We start from the raw sequence: 20,686 nt of genomic DNA, 5'->3' as shown, positions 1-20,686 counted from the left end.
AACATGGCATCACAGACTCTATAGGACTAACTTCAGCAAAGATTATTAAAAGAGCTGCTTATGCAAAAAATATTCAAGGCCTTCATCAAATTTCTCAAAGTCTCTAAATCCTATGATATTCAAATCATTTATCACCCTTGTCAATTTTCTTTTTTTCCCTTAAGAACTGGTATAACTCAGGACACCTGGGTACCTCAGTCAGTTGAATGTGTTACTCTTGACCTCAGCTTAGGTCATGATCGAGGATCACAGGATGGAGCCCCACATCAGACTCTCTACTGAGCATGGAACCTGCTTAAGATTCTCTCTCCCTCTGTCTTTCTCTTTCTCTTTCTCTTTCTCTCTCTCTCTCTCTCTCTCTCTCCCCCCCCCTGCCCTTCTCCCCTACTCACCTGCACACTCTCCCTCTAAAAAAAAAAAAAAAAAAGAACTGGTGTAACTCAACTAGATCCTCACTGGACAGTCGCTTTGGGTAGAGCAAAGGACATCCCTAACATTACTTCAATACACTTAATGACATTTTACATCTGTAAGATTTTCAATTCACTGCACAAATTTACCAGAATAAATACTTACATATTAAAATAACTTGTAATTAAGGAGACTACAATCAGTCAGTTAAAAAGTACCTCCTGCCTTCCTCATTGTACTTACATTAGGCTTTGCATAATGTAATTTGCATAAACTGGTCTATCTTTGCTACTACACACTGACTACTGCAAATAAATAAAATGGTTCATGCCAACAGTGCCATTCACATTACAATTACATAAAATATTCGTCGGGGGAAAAAAGCCACTGCTCAAAGGCAGAATGGACACATATTAGTGACTGTTCCCAGCAGCCGCCTGAAAGGATACAAAGCCTACCTGGCAATGGGAGCTTAAAAGGACTGCAGCCTTTTGACAAAGGAATTGTGCCAGGACTAGCCTGGAAATGTGAGGGTGAGTATTGACTCCCAAGCTTCTAAAGAATGGTGATTACATCAGAAGTTAGCTTTAACTCAATGAAATGTTTAGAGTAAGAGAGTGACTATGACCACAGCCAAGGATGGCCATTCACTGACCAAATATTCCTTGAGCATCTACTATGTGCCAGGTACTAGTCAACCCACTGGGGATACAACAATAAAAGAGACAATGTAACTGCCCTCATGGAACTTATACTACTGTGAGGGGAAAGACAACAAACCAGTAAACAAAAAGTGTCAAATAAAGTAAATACAACAAAAGCAGTGTCAGGAAAAGCAGTGGAGTAGAGAGGAGGTACTTCTATAACAAGGTGGTTAAAGAGGTAACACTTCCACAAAGATCCAAATGAGATGAGGGAGTTACCTAAAGCTCTCAGCGCTATTCCGTGTATAGGAAAGAGTAAATAGAAAGGCCCTGTGGCAGAACGAGCACAGCTGCTTAAAAGAAAAGCGGAAAGGTCACTATGGGCTGAGAAAAGTGAGCAAGACTGGGAGTGCAAGGGGATGAAGTCAGAAAGATGTGAAGAGGCCAAGTCATACAGGCCTTAGAGGTCAAGGCAGGGAACTTGGATTCCTTAACATTGTGACAGGAAGAAACTGGAGGGTTTACTGACAGGAAAGTGATAAGGGAAGCAGGGAAGTGACAAGACCTGATACACTTTTAAAAGTTTGGATTACTCTGGTGATTAGAGAAATATAAACTTTCTTATTTGACCTTATAGACTTAAATCTTAAATTGTAAAGAGACTATCCTTAATACTCCTGCCACTATCATGTAGTTACTCACCTAAAAACCTTAAAGATACAAAAAAAAAAAAACAAACCTGTAAATATGTCTGTTATAATTGTGTCACATCACAAAAGAATATATTTTCTGCATTATTCTTTAAAAAGTAATTATTCCAGCATTTATCTCAACCTAAACTTCACTTATTCCAGTTTCTAAAAGACATTGTTTATAAGATTCTTTTTTTTCCCTTCCACCATAGACAAGACACAGTTGAAAAAAATGGAGTTTTGCCAAAAGCCAAAATGTCTCTATTGCCCCCTAGTGCCCATCTTAAAGAATGAAGACCTTCACACATTTGCAATTTGGAAATGGAAAGGAACATTCACTGGATTTTGGAATAGAGCTTCTAGCATCCTCTGCTGACAGAATCTTGTAGGTGTAATGAAACTGCTCTGTTTTAAGGAACATAAATTTCCTCTGAAGTTAAAATCATTAAGCTTCCTCGCATTGTTTTTTTTAAGACTTTTCTCTCTAGTCCACTGCAATTTAATTAAAATTGGTCATTGATCAAATATTGGTAATGATAATGAAAACAATGATAAAGCCCAGCAATTCTGAGTGCTTAGTTATGTGTCAATCCCTATGTTAAGTGGTTACTTAAATCATCTCATTCTCATATCAACTTCTGAGAACTAAAACAGAATTTTTACCTACTTTTAATTCCTCAACCTTTCTCTATGCATGAGGCAAAGAGACTGACTGATACAGGTGGCTGGCAATGACCAAGGCTAAGGGGATGAGAAGCCTCAGACCAGAAGGCAGAGAAGCACAGTGGTGACCCAAACTTGGACTCTCCACCACAGAACGTGCCAGCCAGGGAGTCAGAGAAAGTTCATGGAAAACAGGTGCTCACAACTAAAAAGTCACTGTTACATCCAGCCTTTAGTTACAGTCATAAAAATGCAACTTTCAGTTTTCTCGGGTAATGGGAAAGAGGATAGCAAGGATAATAAAAATCCTCAATAATCCCAAAGCCTCCACTTAATTATAAGTTACAACTAGCTTCACATTTAATTAAAAAATCAAAATCAGGCACAAGTAATAGATATGGTTTAAAAATTGGGGCGCCTGGCTGGCTCGGTGGAGCATGCAACTCTTGATCTCGGGGTCATGAGTTCAAGCCCCATGTTGGGCATGGAACCTACTTAAAATAAAAAGTCTAAAAAAATAAAATAATAAAAAATGTTTTTTACCTTTTTTCTCTGACCCCACCTACTTGAATTTTTGTTCACTTATTAAATTCAAAGAAAGATACTACTAATAATAAATCTTCAAATATTAAATAGTTCTAATTAGTTGACAGCTGGTATAGTCTGACAAAGCTGAGTAATGGTTTGCATACAATTTTCAGATGCATTCTACTTGAAAGAGCAATCCCATTATCATCGTAGAGAAGTAAAATGGAATAAAGTAAGAATAAAAAAGCAAGTTTGTCATCAGAAGAATTATGATATACAACATTAACATTCCTGATCCAGTGGCCTCAGCAGTGACACGAGACCAACTACTAACAGGCCACTGATATAAACTGAATATAAAAAAAACAACAAAATGAATCACAGCTACGTGATATAGTTTTTAACGTACCTCCTGATTATGTTCTCTCATAATTTTCCTTCCAATTATACTGCTAATCAAAAACTCATTGTTTGGGATGCCTGGGTGCCTCAGCTGGTTAAGCATCTAACTTAAGCTCAGATCATGATCTCATAGTCCATAGGTTCGAGCCCACATTGCGCTCTGCACTGACCTGACCATGCAGAGCTTGTTTGCGATTCCCTCTCTCCCTCTCTCTCTCTGCCCCACTTGCACACTCTCTCTCCCTCTTAAAATGAATAAATAAACTTTAAAAAGAACTCAATCTTTAAAACTTTTGTTGACTAGAAGGGGGCACAAAGAAGTATTTGGGTGTTTGAATGGTGCCTAAACACAGAATATGAATATACAATTATCAAAACTTACCAAACTAAACCCTTAAGCTCTGTGTACCTTATTATATATAAATTACACCTCAATAAAAACAATCACATTTCCTTTTGGTTTTGTGAGACTGTTTTAAGAAGAGAAAGCTGTAACTTTTTTTGCCTCATTTGACAGACAGGTTCATAAGGAGTCAGACTCTGTACAATTAAATAAATATCATTTGACTCAGGGAACAGCTTCTATATTATTAAACTATTATGTGACTAAATTGTAAACTTAGATAAAATAATTAAAAAATAAGTCAACTGTAAACTAAGACAAGGCAAATATAATGATTCTTCCAGAAATAGGTGTCTATATATATTTCTATACTCACATTACCTCTGTTCACTCCTCTAACCCCTAATTCCATTTTCCATGTAAAAACGAACGACTGCTATGTCACAAAGAGAGAACACTCTCAAATGTCATAAAATGAACTGTTCAATTATAAAAACAAAATACACTCAATTTCACTTGACAAATGTTTACTTTGTATGCACTATATAAAGGACATTACACTGGAGCTTTGGAGAGTTTTAAAGAATTATGAACCATTTATATACAAGTCCCTGTACTTGAGATCATTAAACATGATTGCAAAGTGGAGGCAGAGGAGTTAAGACAAGCATATAAATAATGATTTAACAAGGACAATACTTTGTGTTTGCTACAGAAGCAGAAACGAAGCCTGTGAAGGGAAACATGCAGTTGGAATCTGGAGAGGCTGCTTGGAGGAAATCACATGTGAAATGGCCCCTAAAGGCTAAACAGAATTTTAACAAGCAGAAACTAGAGGAATGGAAAGGAAGCATTACGGTTTTGATCAGTATCAACTCAAAACTTTGTTAGAGAGAATTAATGGGCAAACAGGAATTGGTGGAGTATGACACATTTATAAATAAGATCTTACATATATTTGTCTATAGTGATGAAAAATTAGATACGTCCTTGAAAAAATATATCCTGAGTTACTGATACAACTAGTGCTAAATGGGAACTGAATTATATGTCAGTTGCAGAAAATAATAAAAGAGAACGGGAAAAAGGTAAAACTCCTCTTAAGAAATAATATCATAAACACAATTGAAAAAAGTGCTTATTTTGTTTATTGGTATAACTTGCTTCACTACAGAGACACATTTCCCTAAATTGAAGCATTTAAAATACACTTTCTCCAAAATGGTACCTGCTAGGGGAGAAAGGGGAGTTGTTATTTAATGGGTTTAGAGTTTCAGTTTTGCCAGATGAAAAAGTTCTAGCAATCTGTTGCAAAACAATGTGGATATAGTTCACACTACTAGACTATACACTTTAAAGTAAGTAAGATGGGGGCGCCTGGGTGGCTCAGTCGGTTAAGCGGCCGACTTCGGCTCAGGTCATGATCTCGCGGTCTGTGAGTTCGAGCCCCGCGTCGGGCTCTGTGCTGACAGCTCAGAGCCTGGAGCCTGCTTCGGATTCTGTGTCTCCCTCTCTCTCTGACCCTCCCCCATTCATGCTTTGTCTCTCTCTGTCTCAAAAATAAATAAACGTTAAAAAAAATTTTTTTAAGTAGTTAAGATGGTAAATTTTATGTGTGTTTTACCATAATAAAAAAAAATTGGCATCTGAAAATAAATAACTCATACCTAAGGTTAAAAAAATAAAAATTAAAAATTAAAAGTAATGAAATAAGTTACAAAATAAAATGTACTTTCTCTGTTAAGAAATCCTTCTGTAAAAAAAAATAATAAAAAATATAAAAAATAAATAAAATTTTAAAATTTTTAATATTTTATTTTTATCTTAAATTTTCTTTAATGTTTTATTTATTTTTGACAGAGCACAAGTGGGGGAGGGGCAGAGAGAGAGGGAGACAGAGGATCCAAGGCAGGCTCTGCATTGATAGCAGTGAGCTCACTGTGGGGCTTGAACTCATGAACTGTGAGATCAAGACCTGAGCTGAAGTTAGATGCTCAACCGACTGAGCCACCTAGGCACCCAAATAAAAAAAAAAAATTTTTTAAGGAATGCTTCTGTAAAGTTTTTTGAAGGTCCATTTCTATACCTCCATTTCCCTTGTGAATATTTCAATGCTTCTCTATATAAATGAACTTGACAAATACATAGTTGAACTTGACTAAATCTTGGCCAAGGCTAGTGTTAATGGAATCTTTCTTTGACAAAATGAACCAAAAAGACTGCAACTCATTTTTGAAGAAAGAACAGTACAGTAACTAAACAGCAAGATGTAACAGACACAAAAGAATTCAAATGAAATTTGTGCATGCTAATATAGTAACCAAATCCTAAGAGTTTAAAGATTGCATTAAATTTAAAATTAAAAATTTTAATCCATAAATTTTATCCAAATCCATAATTTAAATTTTAAATTTAATCCATTTTAAATTTAAATCCATAAATTTTATGTCGTCTGTTCCTTTGGAGAAAGGGAGCTAAAATGTTTAAGCTAATACATTTACAATGAACAAAATAAAATCAAGTAGAGTGTATGTCATACAATATTAAAGGACTATTCATGATAAGTAAAAAAGTTTTTTTAAAGTAAATAATTTGCCATTACTCTAACTGAAAGCACCAAACACTGAATATAAATTTATGCTCACTACAGAGTTATTAATTGGCTCCCCCCCTCTCCACATTATCCATCCTTTGTAATGGAAGCACTGAATTTTAGCTACAATCCTGGCTTGCTAAAGTAAATTATTGTATTTCTCATGTGAAAGATTAAGTTCAAAGTCAGTACCCTTCTTTATCCCTTCTGCCTTCCTGATGACAAAAATTTTAAAAAACCATGGCTATAGCTTGAGCATACATCTTGAAGTCCACATATTGAGGATGGCAGAACAAAAGGAAAGAAGTAACCTAAATCTATGGTACCCTGTACCTGCAAACTAGTTCTGGTCCATTTAACTGTTGATTGCATTTATGTGAGATAGAAAAAAAAGTCTTCTATCTTGTTTAAGCCATTGTATTTTCCACTTTGTCAGCATCACCCAAATTACATAATACAGAATTCCTCCCTTAACCATGGTTTCACTTTCCTGTTTCAGCTACCCGCAGTCAACCGTGGTCCAGCAGCATACGGTCAGGTCTAATGCAGCCTAACACATTGCAGCATAATGCCTACGTCATTCACTTCACTTCACTTCATCACATAGGCATTTTATCATTTCACATCATCACAAGACAGTGAGTATTTTGGAAGAGACCACATTCACATAACTCTTATTACACTATATTGTTATAATTGTTCTACTTTATCATTAGTTGCTGTTAATCTCTTACTGTGCCTAATTTATAAACTAAACTTTACACAAATACATACATATATATATATATATACATACATATATATATACACATGTATATAAACATTAAAAAACATTTTAAAACATTAAAAAAAATTTTAAATAAGGTACAAAAGTTTCCTTTTAGTTTCATTTTTAGACGTTTCTAAATTTTTCTTAACGTTTATTTATTTTTGAGACAGAGAGAGACACAGCATGAGCAGGGGAGGGTCAGAGAGAGAGGGAGACACAGAATCCAAAGCAGGCTCCAGGCTCTGAGCTGTCGGCACAGAGCCCTACGCGGGGCTCGAACTCACAAACTGTGAGATCATGACCTGAGCCGAAGTCAGACGCCCAACTGACTGAGCCACCCAGGTGCCCTATCATTTTTAGATGTTTTTATTAGAAATCACTTTAAGGGGCGCCTGGGCGGCTCAGTCAGTTAAGCACCCAACTTTGGTTCAGGTCATGATCTCAGTTTGTGGGTTCGAGCCCTGCGTCGAGCTCTGTACTGACAGCTCAGAGCCTGGAGCCTGCTTCTGATTCTATGTCTCCCTATCTTTCTGCTCTTCCCCTGTTCATGCTCTGTCTCTCTCTCTCTCTCTCTCTCTCTCTCTCAAAAATAAACATTTTTTTAAAAAAATTTTTTTAAAGAAATCACGTTAAAATTTTTTAATTCACTTTCTGCTATATATTAAAATAGGTGACCATCATGATAAACAATAGGCACCATTCTAAGGGTTCCAAATACATTTATTCACTCATTAAATCATCTACACAATTCCAGTTAAGTATTTTATTAGCCCTATTTTACAGAGAAGAAAAGACCAAGAGAGGTTAAGTAACTTGCCCAAAGTCACACAGCTTGAAAGTAAAAGCTCCATGAGGCTCCAAAATCCACTCGCTTAATCACTATTCTATACTGCCTCCCTGTATCTATATTTTGTTTCTTTTTATTGTCTGGATTACTATTATAGTACTCCAGTTAACAGCAGAAGCTGGGAGACAACTTAAGTAGCTATTGCTGTTGGAGTGATGCTGGATTCATTAAGGTGGTAGTAATGGAGATGGACAGAAAAGGAGAGATCTGGCTGGAGATAGAGCTAATAAGACTTGGTAATGAATTGGACGTGGGGTAGGAAGGAAAGAGGAATCAATGATGGTGACTAGGTTTTGTGACCTATCCATCAGCAAATGTTTAAAACTCTGCCTCCTATGCTTTATGTAACTTTATTTATGTTACTTGTTGTGTTTTTTTTTATGTTTATTTATCTTGAGAGAGAGAGAGAGACAGTGGGGGAGAAAGGAACAAAGAGACAGAAAGAGAGAGAGAATCCCAAGTAGGCTCCATGCTGTCTGTACAGAGCCCAACACAGGGCTCAATCTCACAAACCGTGAGATCATCATCGGCTGAGCCAAAATCAAGAGTCAGATGCTTAACCAACTGAGCCACCCAGGGGTCCCTATGTTCCTTGCTTTTCTATTTTCCTTCATTCTTCCTAACTTATGCTTTCTTATAGCATTTCACTTCATTAAGTCCTTTTTGGAACAAGTTAAGATACAAATTTACTCATAATACTTAAGATTTATTTTATATTCATGTTCAATATTCTGTTTGGAGTTTTTTTCCCTCTATCTGTTCTACTTTCTAAATTAAGATCTTAACCGGCTTACAATGAAAGAATCTTAACTGATGTAACCCCATTATTTGTTTCTTTTTTTTTTTTTTTAATGTTTATTTTTGGGAGAGACACAGACAGACAGTGAGCAGAGGAGGGGCAGAGAGAAAGGAAGACACAGTATCTGAAGCAGGCTCCAGACTCTGAGCTGTCAGCACAGAACCTGAAGCAGGGTTAGAACCCACCAACTGTGAGATCATGACCTGAGCTGAAGTCTGATGCTTAACTGACTAGCCACCTAGGCGCCACTCCATTATTTGTTTTCAATCACAGATACAACTTATGATCAATATGGAAACTAGAAAAGAATACAAAACTATGCAGCAGAGAAAAAAAAAAAAAAAACCAATATCCTCAGGTCCAACAATCCAGAAACAAGCAATGGAAATACTTTGTTCCATACATATGTATCATTTAAATTTTTGAAATCATACTGTCTAGACAGTTTTACATCTTTTCACGGTGCTACTGAAAACTCTTACTAAACACATTTAATGGCTGCATAATATTTTATGACTACACAACAATTTACTTGTCATTCCTCCTGTTATTAGACATGTATTCACATTATTTCTAATTATTCTAATATTTCATATATATCTATCATTTTCAAACATTTTTAGACATGGAATCTTTCTGACTACAGAAAGCTCTGAGCAAGCCCAACACAACATAAACCTAACACTTTTTTCGATAAATTATAAAATTTACTTATATTTTGCCTTTAAAAGCCAGAACAAATTTCACTTTCTGGAAAGTCAGCTTATCAGAAATATATGAAGTACGCTTAAGATAAGGAAGTCCGTTTCCTGTTACCACCAATGATATGGACATACTCTCATGAGTTCTCTCAAATGAAAACAGATGAGAGAGCCAATATCACCACCTATCACTCTCAGATAATGTTCCATGGAACACATTCTGAAAAATCACTATTATAAATAGTACTGTGATAAACATCTTTGGGCATGAAGCTTTTTCCAAATTTCCTCAGGATAGAATCCCAGAAATAGTATTACTGAGATTAAAGGAAATAACATTTTTAAGGCTCTCAATACTTAGTAATTTGAGTTTCAATAATAAAAACAGCTATTAGAGCTACTGGCCAGTTCCTAGCCTATTTACCTGTTCACAGTCCTTCAAAGAATATGATGGTTATGATTTAATAAGTATAATTCAAGACAGTCACAAAAAGATATAAAAATGGATATGATACAAAAGGCCAGGCACTTACCATCGCTCTCATGTCATTCTCAAAAGCAGCTAACAGTAACACTTCCAAAGACATCAACCACCACATATTACAGAAGAAATATTTTTCACAAAATAATAATCAAAATAAATATTACTTCTTGGTTATTTGGGAGCAAGAATATTCTTACAAGTCTTATATGAAAACTTCAAAGTGGCTTCACTGTCACAGACAAACAAGGCAGCAATTCCATATCCTTCTTTTTGAGAAACATTATTTTGTAAGCAATATCCCATGTCCTTAAATATCCATGACACATGATACAGATCACAACTTACAGACGGCCCCTAACATAGTTAACCTATTTAAGCAAGCAGTGACAGCAGGTTGGGAAGTGGTGCTGCCACAGGTGGACTGGGAAGAGGCTTACCTGTGCAGCCTTTTGTTACAACACAGATTGCAGACGTTGAGACAGGATCCACCCCAGTCCTACTGAATCCATCTCCAGATTACAAAGCCTAAGCATACTTTTTAATTGTACCAAAGATGATTCTTACATTCAGAGTAAGAACCACTGGGTTAAAAAAAAAAAAAAAAAAGGTTATGTTAAAAATATTTTTCCAGGGGCGCCCGGGTGGCTCAGTCGGTTAAGCGGCCGACTTCGGCTCAGGTCATGATCTCGCGGTCCGTGAGTTCAAGCCCGGCGTCGGGCTCTGTGCTGACAGCTCAGAGCCTGGAGCCTGTTTCAGATTCTGTGTCTCCCTCTCTCTGGCCCTCTCCCGTTCATGCTCTGTCTCTCTCTGTCTCAAAAATAAATAAACGTTAAAAAAAAAAAAAAAATTTTTTTCCATTACTTTCAATAATACTTGCTGAAATATTTAGCCAGTCAAGTATGTGAACTTGGCTGCTTTCCTATTAAGTAGAATGTCTCTCTAAAAAGCCACAGTGCTTTGCAAGTTTCTGAGCAACAAAATAATCAAATTGTATTCAGGAATCCCCAGATGGAGTCCTGCCTGCTGTAGTGGTTTATTTTCCCTCATTTAGGGAGTGAGTACTATTATTTGCAACGTGACTCGTGTTACAAATAGTTTAATCTTGAAGCAGCAAGGAAAAGGATTGAACAGAAGATCCTAAAGGCAAAGAGACAAGTGGCTTCAGCAAAAGTTTAAATGGGAGAAAATGAAAGCCTGAGTTTGATCGCAGAAGATGAATTTAGAACACTGTTGGAGCTTAAACATGGACATGTTTCATGAGTCATTAGAAAGCTGGAACTGAGGAACCCCTGGTCGGCTCAGTGAGTTAAGCGTCCAACTTCGACTCAAGTCATGATCTTGCAATTCATGAGTTCGAGCCTCGTGTTGGGTTCTCTGCTGTCAGCTCAGAACCCACTTCGGATCCTCTGTTTCTCTCTCTCTCTCTTTCCCTCTCGCCCACTGGCTCTCACTCTCTCTCTCTCTCTCTCTCAAAAATAAACATTAAAAGAAAGAAAGAAAGAGAAAAAGAAAGAGAAAGAAAGAAAGAAAGAAAGAAAGAAAGAAAGAAAGAAAGAAAGAAAGAGAGGGAGGGAAAGCAAGCAAGCTGGATCTGAAGTTTAAATGAGATGATGCAATGCTTCCAGCTGCTCTGAGTGAATAGTAGTCATGAGGTAAGAAAATGTAAGATGTAAGAAACTTCACCCAGGGGCACCTGGGTGGCTGGCTGGTTAAGTGTCTGACTCTTGGTTTCGGCTCAGGTCATGATCTTTCAGCTTCTTAGTTTCAAGCCCCACATCGGGCTCTGTGCTGCCAGCACAGAGCCTCCTTGGGATCATCTTTCCCCTTCTCTCTGCCCCTCCCCCACATGCACTGCCTCTGTCTTTCTCAAAATAAACTTTATTAAAAAAAAAAAAAAAAAAACTTCACCCAGGTCAAACATGAAATGGTAAGGCAAGCAAGGACAGGTCCTCAGGGAATGCTTATTATTGGGGACATGTGAGGAAATAATGAAAGTTTTGAAAGAAACTTTCTAGAAATGCAAGCACCATTGGAACAGGGATTTTCTGGCTTTATTCACTGTTATATCCCCAACACCTGGAAAGTACCTGACTCATAAAAAGTGCTCAATAAATATCTGTTGAATAAAACAAAGAGAGAGGCAGCAAACCAATAGTATAAAGAAATAGCAAAGAAAGAGTTTCAAGAAAGAAGACATCAACACTGTCCAATATTGCAGAGGTACAGAATGAGAATGAAGAAAGGGCCTTTGGATTTAGATATTTTGACTTTGTCTGTGAGGACAGTGTCTTAACAGAAAAGATTTCCAGAGAAAATGTGGTAACAAAACAAAAGTAGCAATACAGATACTACTTTTGAAACATTTGGTGAGAAAGAGGAAATTAGACAGTAGCTTGTAGGGAAAACTGAATTAAAGAAAGATTTTAGTATGCTTGCAAGCTTAGAGCCAACAGCTAGTAGAAAGGAAAAGGCTAAAAACACAAAAGGAAACAAAAGGCACAAAAGATTGGTGATGATGAAACCAAGTATGGGCAAAAAAAGGAGAGGAAGTCAAGGAGAGGAGGGAAAATTCTGATATGTTCCAAACCGTTAAAATATAACTAGCATTTTGATATATAAAACAATCTCCTGGGTGGCTCAGTTGGTTGAGCATCTGACTCTTGATTTGGCTCAGGTCATGATCCCAGGGTCATGGCATCAAGCCCAACATCAGGTTCCACACTGAGCTTGGAGGCTGCTCAGGATTCATTCTTTCTCTCTCTCTCTCTCTCTCTCTCTCTCTCTCCCTCCCTCCCTCTCTCTCTCTCTGCCCCTGTCCCCTGCTCTCTCTCTCTCAAATAAATAAAAATAAATAAATAAATAAAACAATCTCCTATAATTTTGCTTAGCATTACTCCAAACTGATTTCCTAAAGGAACTAAATTCAGTTTCTAAATCAACAAAGAATTACTAGGGCTGAATTCCAAACAACCATAAAAACAAGATTTCTTCAAAGGCCTGAAACATTTGAACTCAATGTTGAAACATACGCCAAACATTGCTATGCAAATAATGTAAAATAAATCATGCTAATTTGTCTGGCTAGATCCTACAACATTCACATTCAAGACAGTAATCAGCAGATTTTGCTTTGCCTATGATCCCTGACTCTAGAGGCTGCCAAAATCCCGCATATCAAATACAACATAAGTTGTAGTCAAAGAGTCGTGTTCTCACTCAGAACCTAAAAAACAGCCTAAGGTTGCCCCCTTCTACTACTATTAAACCACAGTCTGAAAACTGAAGGACTCAATTCAAGGCCAATATAATTTATCCAAATCTAGGAAGGCCACTGCAAAGCCACATTCACATTTACAAATTTCCAAGCTGCCTGCTTTACCCGCCATCTCTGCCCTAGCCTTGGAAATGTTAGTTATGATAGACACCCAAAAGACATTTTTCTTCTTGGAAAAGAAACAAGGAATCTCCCACTCTTGTATTATCTCCCTTCCAAAAGTTTAATCAGTTAACAATGCCAATAAACTTTGCATAATCAATTAGTGCACACTTTAAAATTAAGGCTGTTATCGGTACACTTATCCACAGCCTTGCTTTGACCTGCATACTATCAGCATTTTCTTTTACTATATTTGCAAAGAAAAAAAAAGTTACACCATAAAAAGACTTAGTAATTTTCTTTCAAGAGACGTGACGTGTTATAATCTTATAAAAAACCAGAAAACTAAAAAACAAACAAAAACAAACAGAAAACTGTTATTCAGTCCCCTGATACACTTTAATTACAGCCATGAAAGGCTAAAGCTTACAGACAAGCTTCTGAGTCCCACACCTTGGCACGCTTTTACTTCTTTGCCCAGCTGCACTTCAGGCTTACTCACACATCAATTCCATGTCAAAAGTTTGGCCTTCTTTATCAACTTTCCATTCTAGGCAAGTTGACTTTCGCATCATCTGGAATCTAACCTTGTATATATTGCCTGTGTTCCTGCCATTTACTCTTCACAGACAACATGTGGCCTATGTGCACATGTCCACCAAAATGTAACCCTCTACAAGGTTCATTCAAATTCCACATCTTCCAGAAAGGTGCTCTTCTCCGTACTGATCTCTACGTTTGTTCTCAGCAGCCTTATCTTTCCACCTCCCCCTTATGAGAAAACTCAGCCAGGTGCTATTCATATGACATTTCACCACCATATCATATACTTGCATACATTTGAGCCCTCACTATAGCACTTTTTTTCTTACTCAGAACACCCTTCTTTTTTCCATGCTCTGTTCTCCAGCTTCTTGTCAGCCTTGCAAACCTGTGTTAACCAGCTGAGGCTATGATAACAAAATACCACAAACTACATGTCTTAAATATCAGAAGTTTATTTTCTCATCATTCTGGAAGCTAAAAGTCCAAGACCAAGGTGTCGGCAAATTTGATTTCTGTTGAGAGCTTTCCTCCTGGCTTTTAGATGCCTACCTTCTTGCTTTGTTATATGCAGACCTGGTTCTCTCGTGTCTCTCTTCTCTTTTTTCCTCTTATTTTATAAAAAAAAAAAAAATTTATAGAGAGAGCATGAGTGGAGGATAGAGGCAGAGGGGGAGGGGAGGGGTGGGAAAGGTGGGGGGGGAGAGAGAGGGGAGGGGGGAGGGAGAGAGAGAGAGAGAGAGAGAGAGAGAGAATGAATATTTCAAGCAGGCTCCATGCTTGGCACAGAGCCTGACCTGGGGCTCAGTCCCATGACCCTGAGATCATGACCTGAGCCAAAACCAAGAGTCGGACACTCAACTGACTGGGCCACCCAGGTGCCCCAGTGTCTCTCTTCTCATAAGCACACTAATCCTATAACATCAGGGTCTACCCATATGACCTATAATTTAACCTTAATTACTTCCAAAGAGTCTCACCTCCGAATGCCACACTGGGGGTTAGGGCTTCAACATATGAATCCTGAGGGCACACAAACATTCACTACACAATATTCTCACATTTCATGATCAACCTAATTATTACCTACTCTGTGAACTACCCAAAATAATTAAGCATATCTTTCTCATGTCCATAGCATATTGTGACCTAGATGTGACCTTCTTACTGCTTCTGATTTATCTTTGTGTGCTTGAAAAGAAAATGTTAGATAAGGGTTCTATATATATATATATATATATATATAGAGAGAGAGAGAGAGAGAGAGAGAGAGAGAGAAGGGAGAGATGTATATATATAAATGTATATATATATGTATACATTTATATTGTCCGGTACTATACTCTTACTAATTGTCTTAACAATTTCCGAATCTCCCATTATGACTGTAGATTTGTCTATTCCTCCTTATAATGCTGTCAATTTTTGCTCTGAATATATTGTGTTAAATTCATGGAGATTAAGAAAGGCCAAATTTTCCTAGAGAATAAACTTTTCCTTTTAGCATTAAGTAATGACACTCATTTTGCTACTTTGACTAATTATGACATAAAGATTATTTTGTGTTACATTAGTTTTATAAGACTAATCAGTTATCTTTTGGTTAGTATTTTCCTGCTATAGTCATGGAGCAGAGAGACATGGAGCCCAACACAGGGCTTGATCTCACAACCCTGAGATCAAGACCTGAGCTGAGATCAAGAGTTGGACACATTATTATCCAACTGAACCACCCAGGCGCCCCTATTCCTTTCTTTCAACCTTTCTATGCCAGTACATTTTAGGTCTATCACTCATAAACAGAATATATCTAAATTTTTTAAATCTAATCTGAGAAATTTAAGTGGCAAGTTGAGTCCACTTACATCTACTGTGAATGCTGATACACTTGCATTCATGCCTATCACCTTATTTTGTGATCTCTATTTACCAAGATTTTCCTCTACTTCATTTTTCTCCTTTCCTGTCTTTTACTGCAACGATTGAGTTGTCTTCAAAGGCATATCAAGAGCATTGCGGTGGAAGTGGTGCAGACAATAAGGGGGTGCATTGCCTGTAAAGAACCTTAAAATAATATTAAAATCAACTGAAGATGAGTCTGTTTTCCATTATCACCATTTGCTGGCAGTTCTAAAAAGTCAGTTCAGAAATGTGTTTTTTGTTGCTTTTTACTATGATCAGTGCTGAGTTTTGATAATATATAAGTCTCAAATTAGCAAATTTTTATTATTTCAATAAGCATTATACTATACATGCAGTTGATATAGAGAACTCCCAGTTACACAGTCTGTACCACATACATACACATACATACTCATATACTTATGTTTATAGATAACGTTTTGAGTGGTTCAGAATCATTCAAGCTTACTTTAAGGGTAGTTTCATATCTCCAATCCTTGTTGTACTACACATTTCTGCATTTAAACAACAGATTCAAAACAAAGTGACACATTAAGACAAAGAAATAATACTTGAGTATCTTCCATTCTGTTATTCTTTGAGGAAAAATAAAAGATGGGAGACTAGGTTGGCAGAAGAATCCAAAAGAGCAATGCTTGAACACCTGAACTGTTTTCACCAAAAACATTCTAAAGCAGATAATTTGATGATAATATTTACCATAACCTAGCCATTTTCTGATTTTTATGGAAGAAATCTTTAGAAGTTTTTATCAAATGTACTAGAAAATGGTATTTTTTCTAGAAAAGACATTTTAGTGAAACCAGGTATTTTTTAAAAGCCACTAGAATTGATATCAAGATAAAAAGAGATATGGTCAACACTGCAGTTTCAGAAATCTATTATAAAACACAATTTTTAATGAAACTGCCAAATTTATCCTTATGTGCCTCTTTTTTTCATTTCACATACATGTGCACAGACACACGTGTATGTGTGCACACGTGTATATATACATATATCTGTCATTTCATGAGAAAAAAATTTTTCAAAATTAAAAGTTTTCTTTGATCAACTATGAATAAATATAGATTGACAAATTTTGTATACTGGGTACTGAACAAGAATATGCAAAGAATGCCCATTTTGTGAAGTCACTGACAGATTTGCAAAAGTTGTTCCTTTTCTGACCATCATTTGTTTCATCTCATAATCGTTACTGAAAATAATTTGTCAGAGGATGACATTAAAAAATTATCCACTCCAGGTGTCAAATACATAAAGTAAACCAGTGGTTTTCTTTATGTTTTCTTTTACCATTTTGGAGGTTATACAATTTGTTTCTATTCTTTGGGTAACTACTCTTAAAATTTTAACTTGCATACTTGACTTAACCTAATCTGCAGTTAACAAATATCTCTAGCTTCCTCCCAAATAATACAAGGACTTCAAAATGAATGAACTGATTCTACTCTCCCATCTTCCATATTATTGTTTACAATAATTTGAGATCTACTTTGTTTTCATATCCCCCCAAATTTATTCACTACCATTATGTACACTCAATGCTTATGTATATTTAACAAAATTGTATTCCTTTTTTTTTAAGTTTATTTATTTTGGGAGAGCGTGAGCGCATGCATGCACACAAGCAAGGGTGGGGCAGAGAGAGAGAATGCGCAAGAGAATCCCAAGCAGACTCCTGACTGCCAGCATGGAGCCCAACGCAGGGCTCAACCCCACAAACTGTGAGATCGTGACCAACATCAAGAGTTGGACGCTTTACCCACTGGACCACCAGGTGCCCATTAATTCCTTTTTAACACATTGCTTCCTATTGTCCATTTATTATTTTTGAGTAACACTGCCTTGTTCCTGAAGTACATCCTTTCAAGTTCTTTCAACAAGGGCTATCGGTAGTACACTCAAAACTATTCCTTATTTGCTCTCACGCATGAATAACAATTAGCAGGGAACTGATCTCTACGCTATTCCAATGAATTGGTAAATTACTACTGAAATACTTACTTCTTCCTCCTCTGAATCACCGTCATCATCATCATCATCATCTTCGGCATCTTCATAAAGAGGTGGAGGTAAAGGGCCAACGATATCTTCCTCAATATGATTACCTGGTTCTTTCATCATTTGAAGAGGTAAAGGAGGGCCAATTAACTCATCATCAGAAGAACCAGAACTCTCTTCACTTTCACTGCTGCTTGTATCCCTGAAAATACAGAAACAGAAACTCTTTGCCTCTACTGCAACAAAGAACACACTCTAGAGATAGTACTGATTTCCCAGGAAACTCTGCCTCTCCTTTTAACAACTAAGTTTTTATTTTAATTAATTAATTAATGTGTAGTTTGTTAAAATTGTAATTCAGACATTAAATGTGTAACTCAGGTATTATTTTATCTTAAGAAAGTAAAAGTTTCTTTTATCCACTTACCCTAAACATAAAGTCAGAGTTAAAGGTCACAGCAATTATGTTACGGCCCCTGAGATAATCCTCACTCACGAAGAGCCAGCAGAACTGGGATGTGGGAAAAAACTACAAACTACTATATCCATAAGAAAGAAAACCACTGAGGTAACCAATCCCTCTGTTTCCTATATCTGAATCCAATCACTGTTTTTACCACAGAAGCAAATAAAGGCAGCCATGTAAGAAAGTTAGTATTACTCCCATAAGGTTTCAATATATTTTCTGAAACACAAATTGTTTCCCAATTTTTACTCAAATTTGTTGAGTTGCTAAAATGTTTTATGTAGCATCCCTGGATTCTAAAACTGTCTTACTGTAAGGAGCATCACACTGATTCTCAAGGTGTTTTTCTACCCAGCACACCGGAGGACCATTACGCAGTTGCATTGAGGTCTTTTTTTTTTTTTCAACGTTTTTTTTTTTGTTTGTTTGTTTTTTTTATTTATTTTTGGGACAGAGAGAGACAGAGCATGAACGGGGGAGGGGCAGAGAGAGAGGGAGACACAGAATCTGAAACAGGCTCCAGGCTCCGAGCCATCAGCCCAGAGCCTGACGCGGGGCTCGAACTCACGGACCGCGAGATCGTGACCTGGCTGAAGTCGGACGCTTAACCGACTGCGCCACCCAGGCGCCCCTACATTGAGGTCTTTATCACGCACCTCTAGGCATTCTGAAATCCACCACCATCCACCATATGCCTCCACTTCCCATCCCATCCCAAAGGGTTGAGAATTGTGTTCATAATTGTGTGCATTAATCTATTAAATATTTTATAAAACTCAAAGTATTATTGCCCTCTAATAAAGTATTTCTAGTATGTAAGCTCCATGAAAACAGAAATTTGTGTGTTGTGTTCATTGCTGTCTCTAGCACCTAAATGAGGCCTGACGTAATTAATAGGCACTCAATATCCACTGAAGAAAAAAAAATGTGATTTTTCTTTTTATTTTCACCTAAGATCAATATTGAGGGGAATACATACTTAAACACTTATCCACATACAAAGACAGGAGCAAGCAAACCTCCACGAAGAGCTTCTCTTTGTTTTTGCAACGGTTTAGCTCATGGTTCTCCAGCCCTACAGGCCTTCTTTCAAACCACAGAGGTTAAGCTTGGTCCAGCATGAGGGTCTTTGCACTTGCAGTTCCCTCTGCTGGAACTGATCATTAAATGGCCTCTTTCTCATCTTTCAGGTCTCGTCCCATGTCACCTCCTCAAAGAGGCTTTAATGCCCCCCCCTTTCTTAATCTTCAAACACATCCCTATCAGTCACTATTATCTTTGTTCTCTTAGTTTATCTTTATTAAATACCTCACTAAGTTATCTTATTTGATTGGTTACTCAGTTGTTTACAATCTGTTATCCATCTCCTCAAATATCCCAACAATATGAGCTCGGAGATCTCATCTGACTCCCTAATTGCTGTATCCCCAGTGCCGAAACCAGTGCCTAACCCACAATAGATGTTCAATAAATAACAGCTGGATGACTGAATACATTTTTATTAAAGTAGTCACACTCCAAAATTTTCTCCCTTGTGATTAAAATCACAAATTCCCAACTGTACTAGTTTAGAAGTCGCAGACTGTCTTAATGCAAAATTATTCAGAGCACAGAGAGCTCTAACTAAACTGTTAATCTTTAGCACCAATGCTTTAACTGAATTAACTAGTTCAAAAGCAAGCACTGAACTGACAACTACATGAAGCCATGTTGATTCCACGGCTGATTATGCAGTCCTAATACCCACATGAAACTAGATGGAATGTATCAGCTTCTATGCAGCTTCTAAGTCCATTTCTGTCTTTTTGCTTCTAATATACACAAGGCAAAAAAATAAACTATTTTAACATATTTTCAATTTCTGAAAAACAAAGTCTGTAAAATTATGCCCAAAAATGTCCGTGACAGAAAACAGAGCACATTCCATGTTTAAAATATGCCTTGACTCAATGTGGTGCCAAAATATGAACCAGATCCTGAGAAACAATATGCATCTGATGAGAAAACAGAGGAGTCAAAACCTAACATTTTTCTCAGCTGACTTTTTAAAAGAGAGCTTAGCTAAGCATTAAATAAGATGTGTAAGTATACAATTTCAGTTTAGAAATTAAATTCATAAGCAAAATTCATTATTTCTGGTACTAATTTCTTTAGAGAAAATGCAAATGTCTGAATGATTCCTATCTTACAAATTATGAGTACATCAATATTTCCCTCCTATCCTGCAGCTATATTTCATTGAATAAATGACATATTTCTTCCCAGCATTTGATTTTGAAGGGCAACTTACATTCATATACTATTTCTTTAAGGCCAAAAAAAGGGGGTAGTCTTAGGGACACCTGGATGGCTCTGTCAGTTGAGTGTCCAACTCTTGATTTCAGCTCAGGTCATGATCCCAGGGTTGTGGGATCGAGCTCCGCATGAGGCTCTATGCTGAGTGTGGAGCCTGCTTGGAATTCTCTCTCTCCCTCTCTTTCTTTCTCTCTCTCACCTTC

The 20,686-nt window shown here is 37.0% G+C and overlaps 1 protein-coding gene across 1 annotated transcript in view; it reads right to left on the bottom strand.

Annotated features, from left to right (window-relative positions):
* The window catches only part of WDR70 (WD repeat domain 70), a 298,881-nt gene that overhangs the window by 259,647 nt on the left and 18,548 nt on the right, over positions 1–20,686 (bottom strand). Inside the window, exon 5 of the mRNA XM_053906941.1 lies at positions 17,726–17,924. Within this exon, the coding sequence (XP_053762916.1) occupies positions 17,726–17,924 (199 nt within the window). The remainder of the gene's footprint in view (positions 1–17,725; positions 17,925–20,686) is intronic.

This window comes from Panthera pardus, unplaced genomic scaffold, assembly GCF_024362965.1.
Source record: "Panthera pardus isolate Hobbes unplaced genomic scaffold, ASM2436296v1 HiC_scaffold_2, whole genome shotgun sequence".
In the NCBI taxonomy this organism is placed as follows: Eukaryota; Metazoa; Chordata; class Mammalia; order Carnivora; family Felidae; genus Panthera; species Panthera pardus.
The sequence above is the reverse complement of the archived record's forward strand: the minus strand, read 5'-3'. Positions and strand labels throughout refer to the sequence as shown.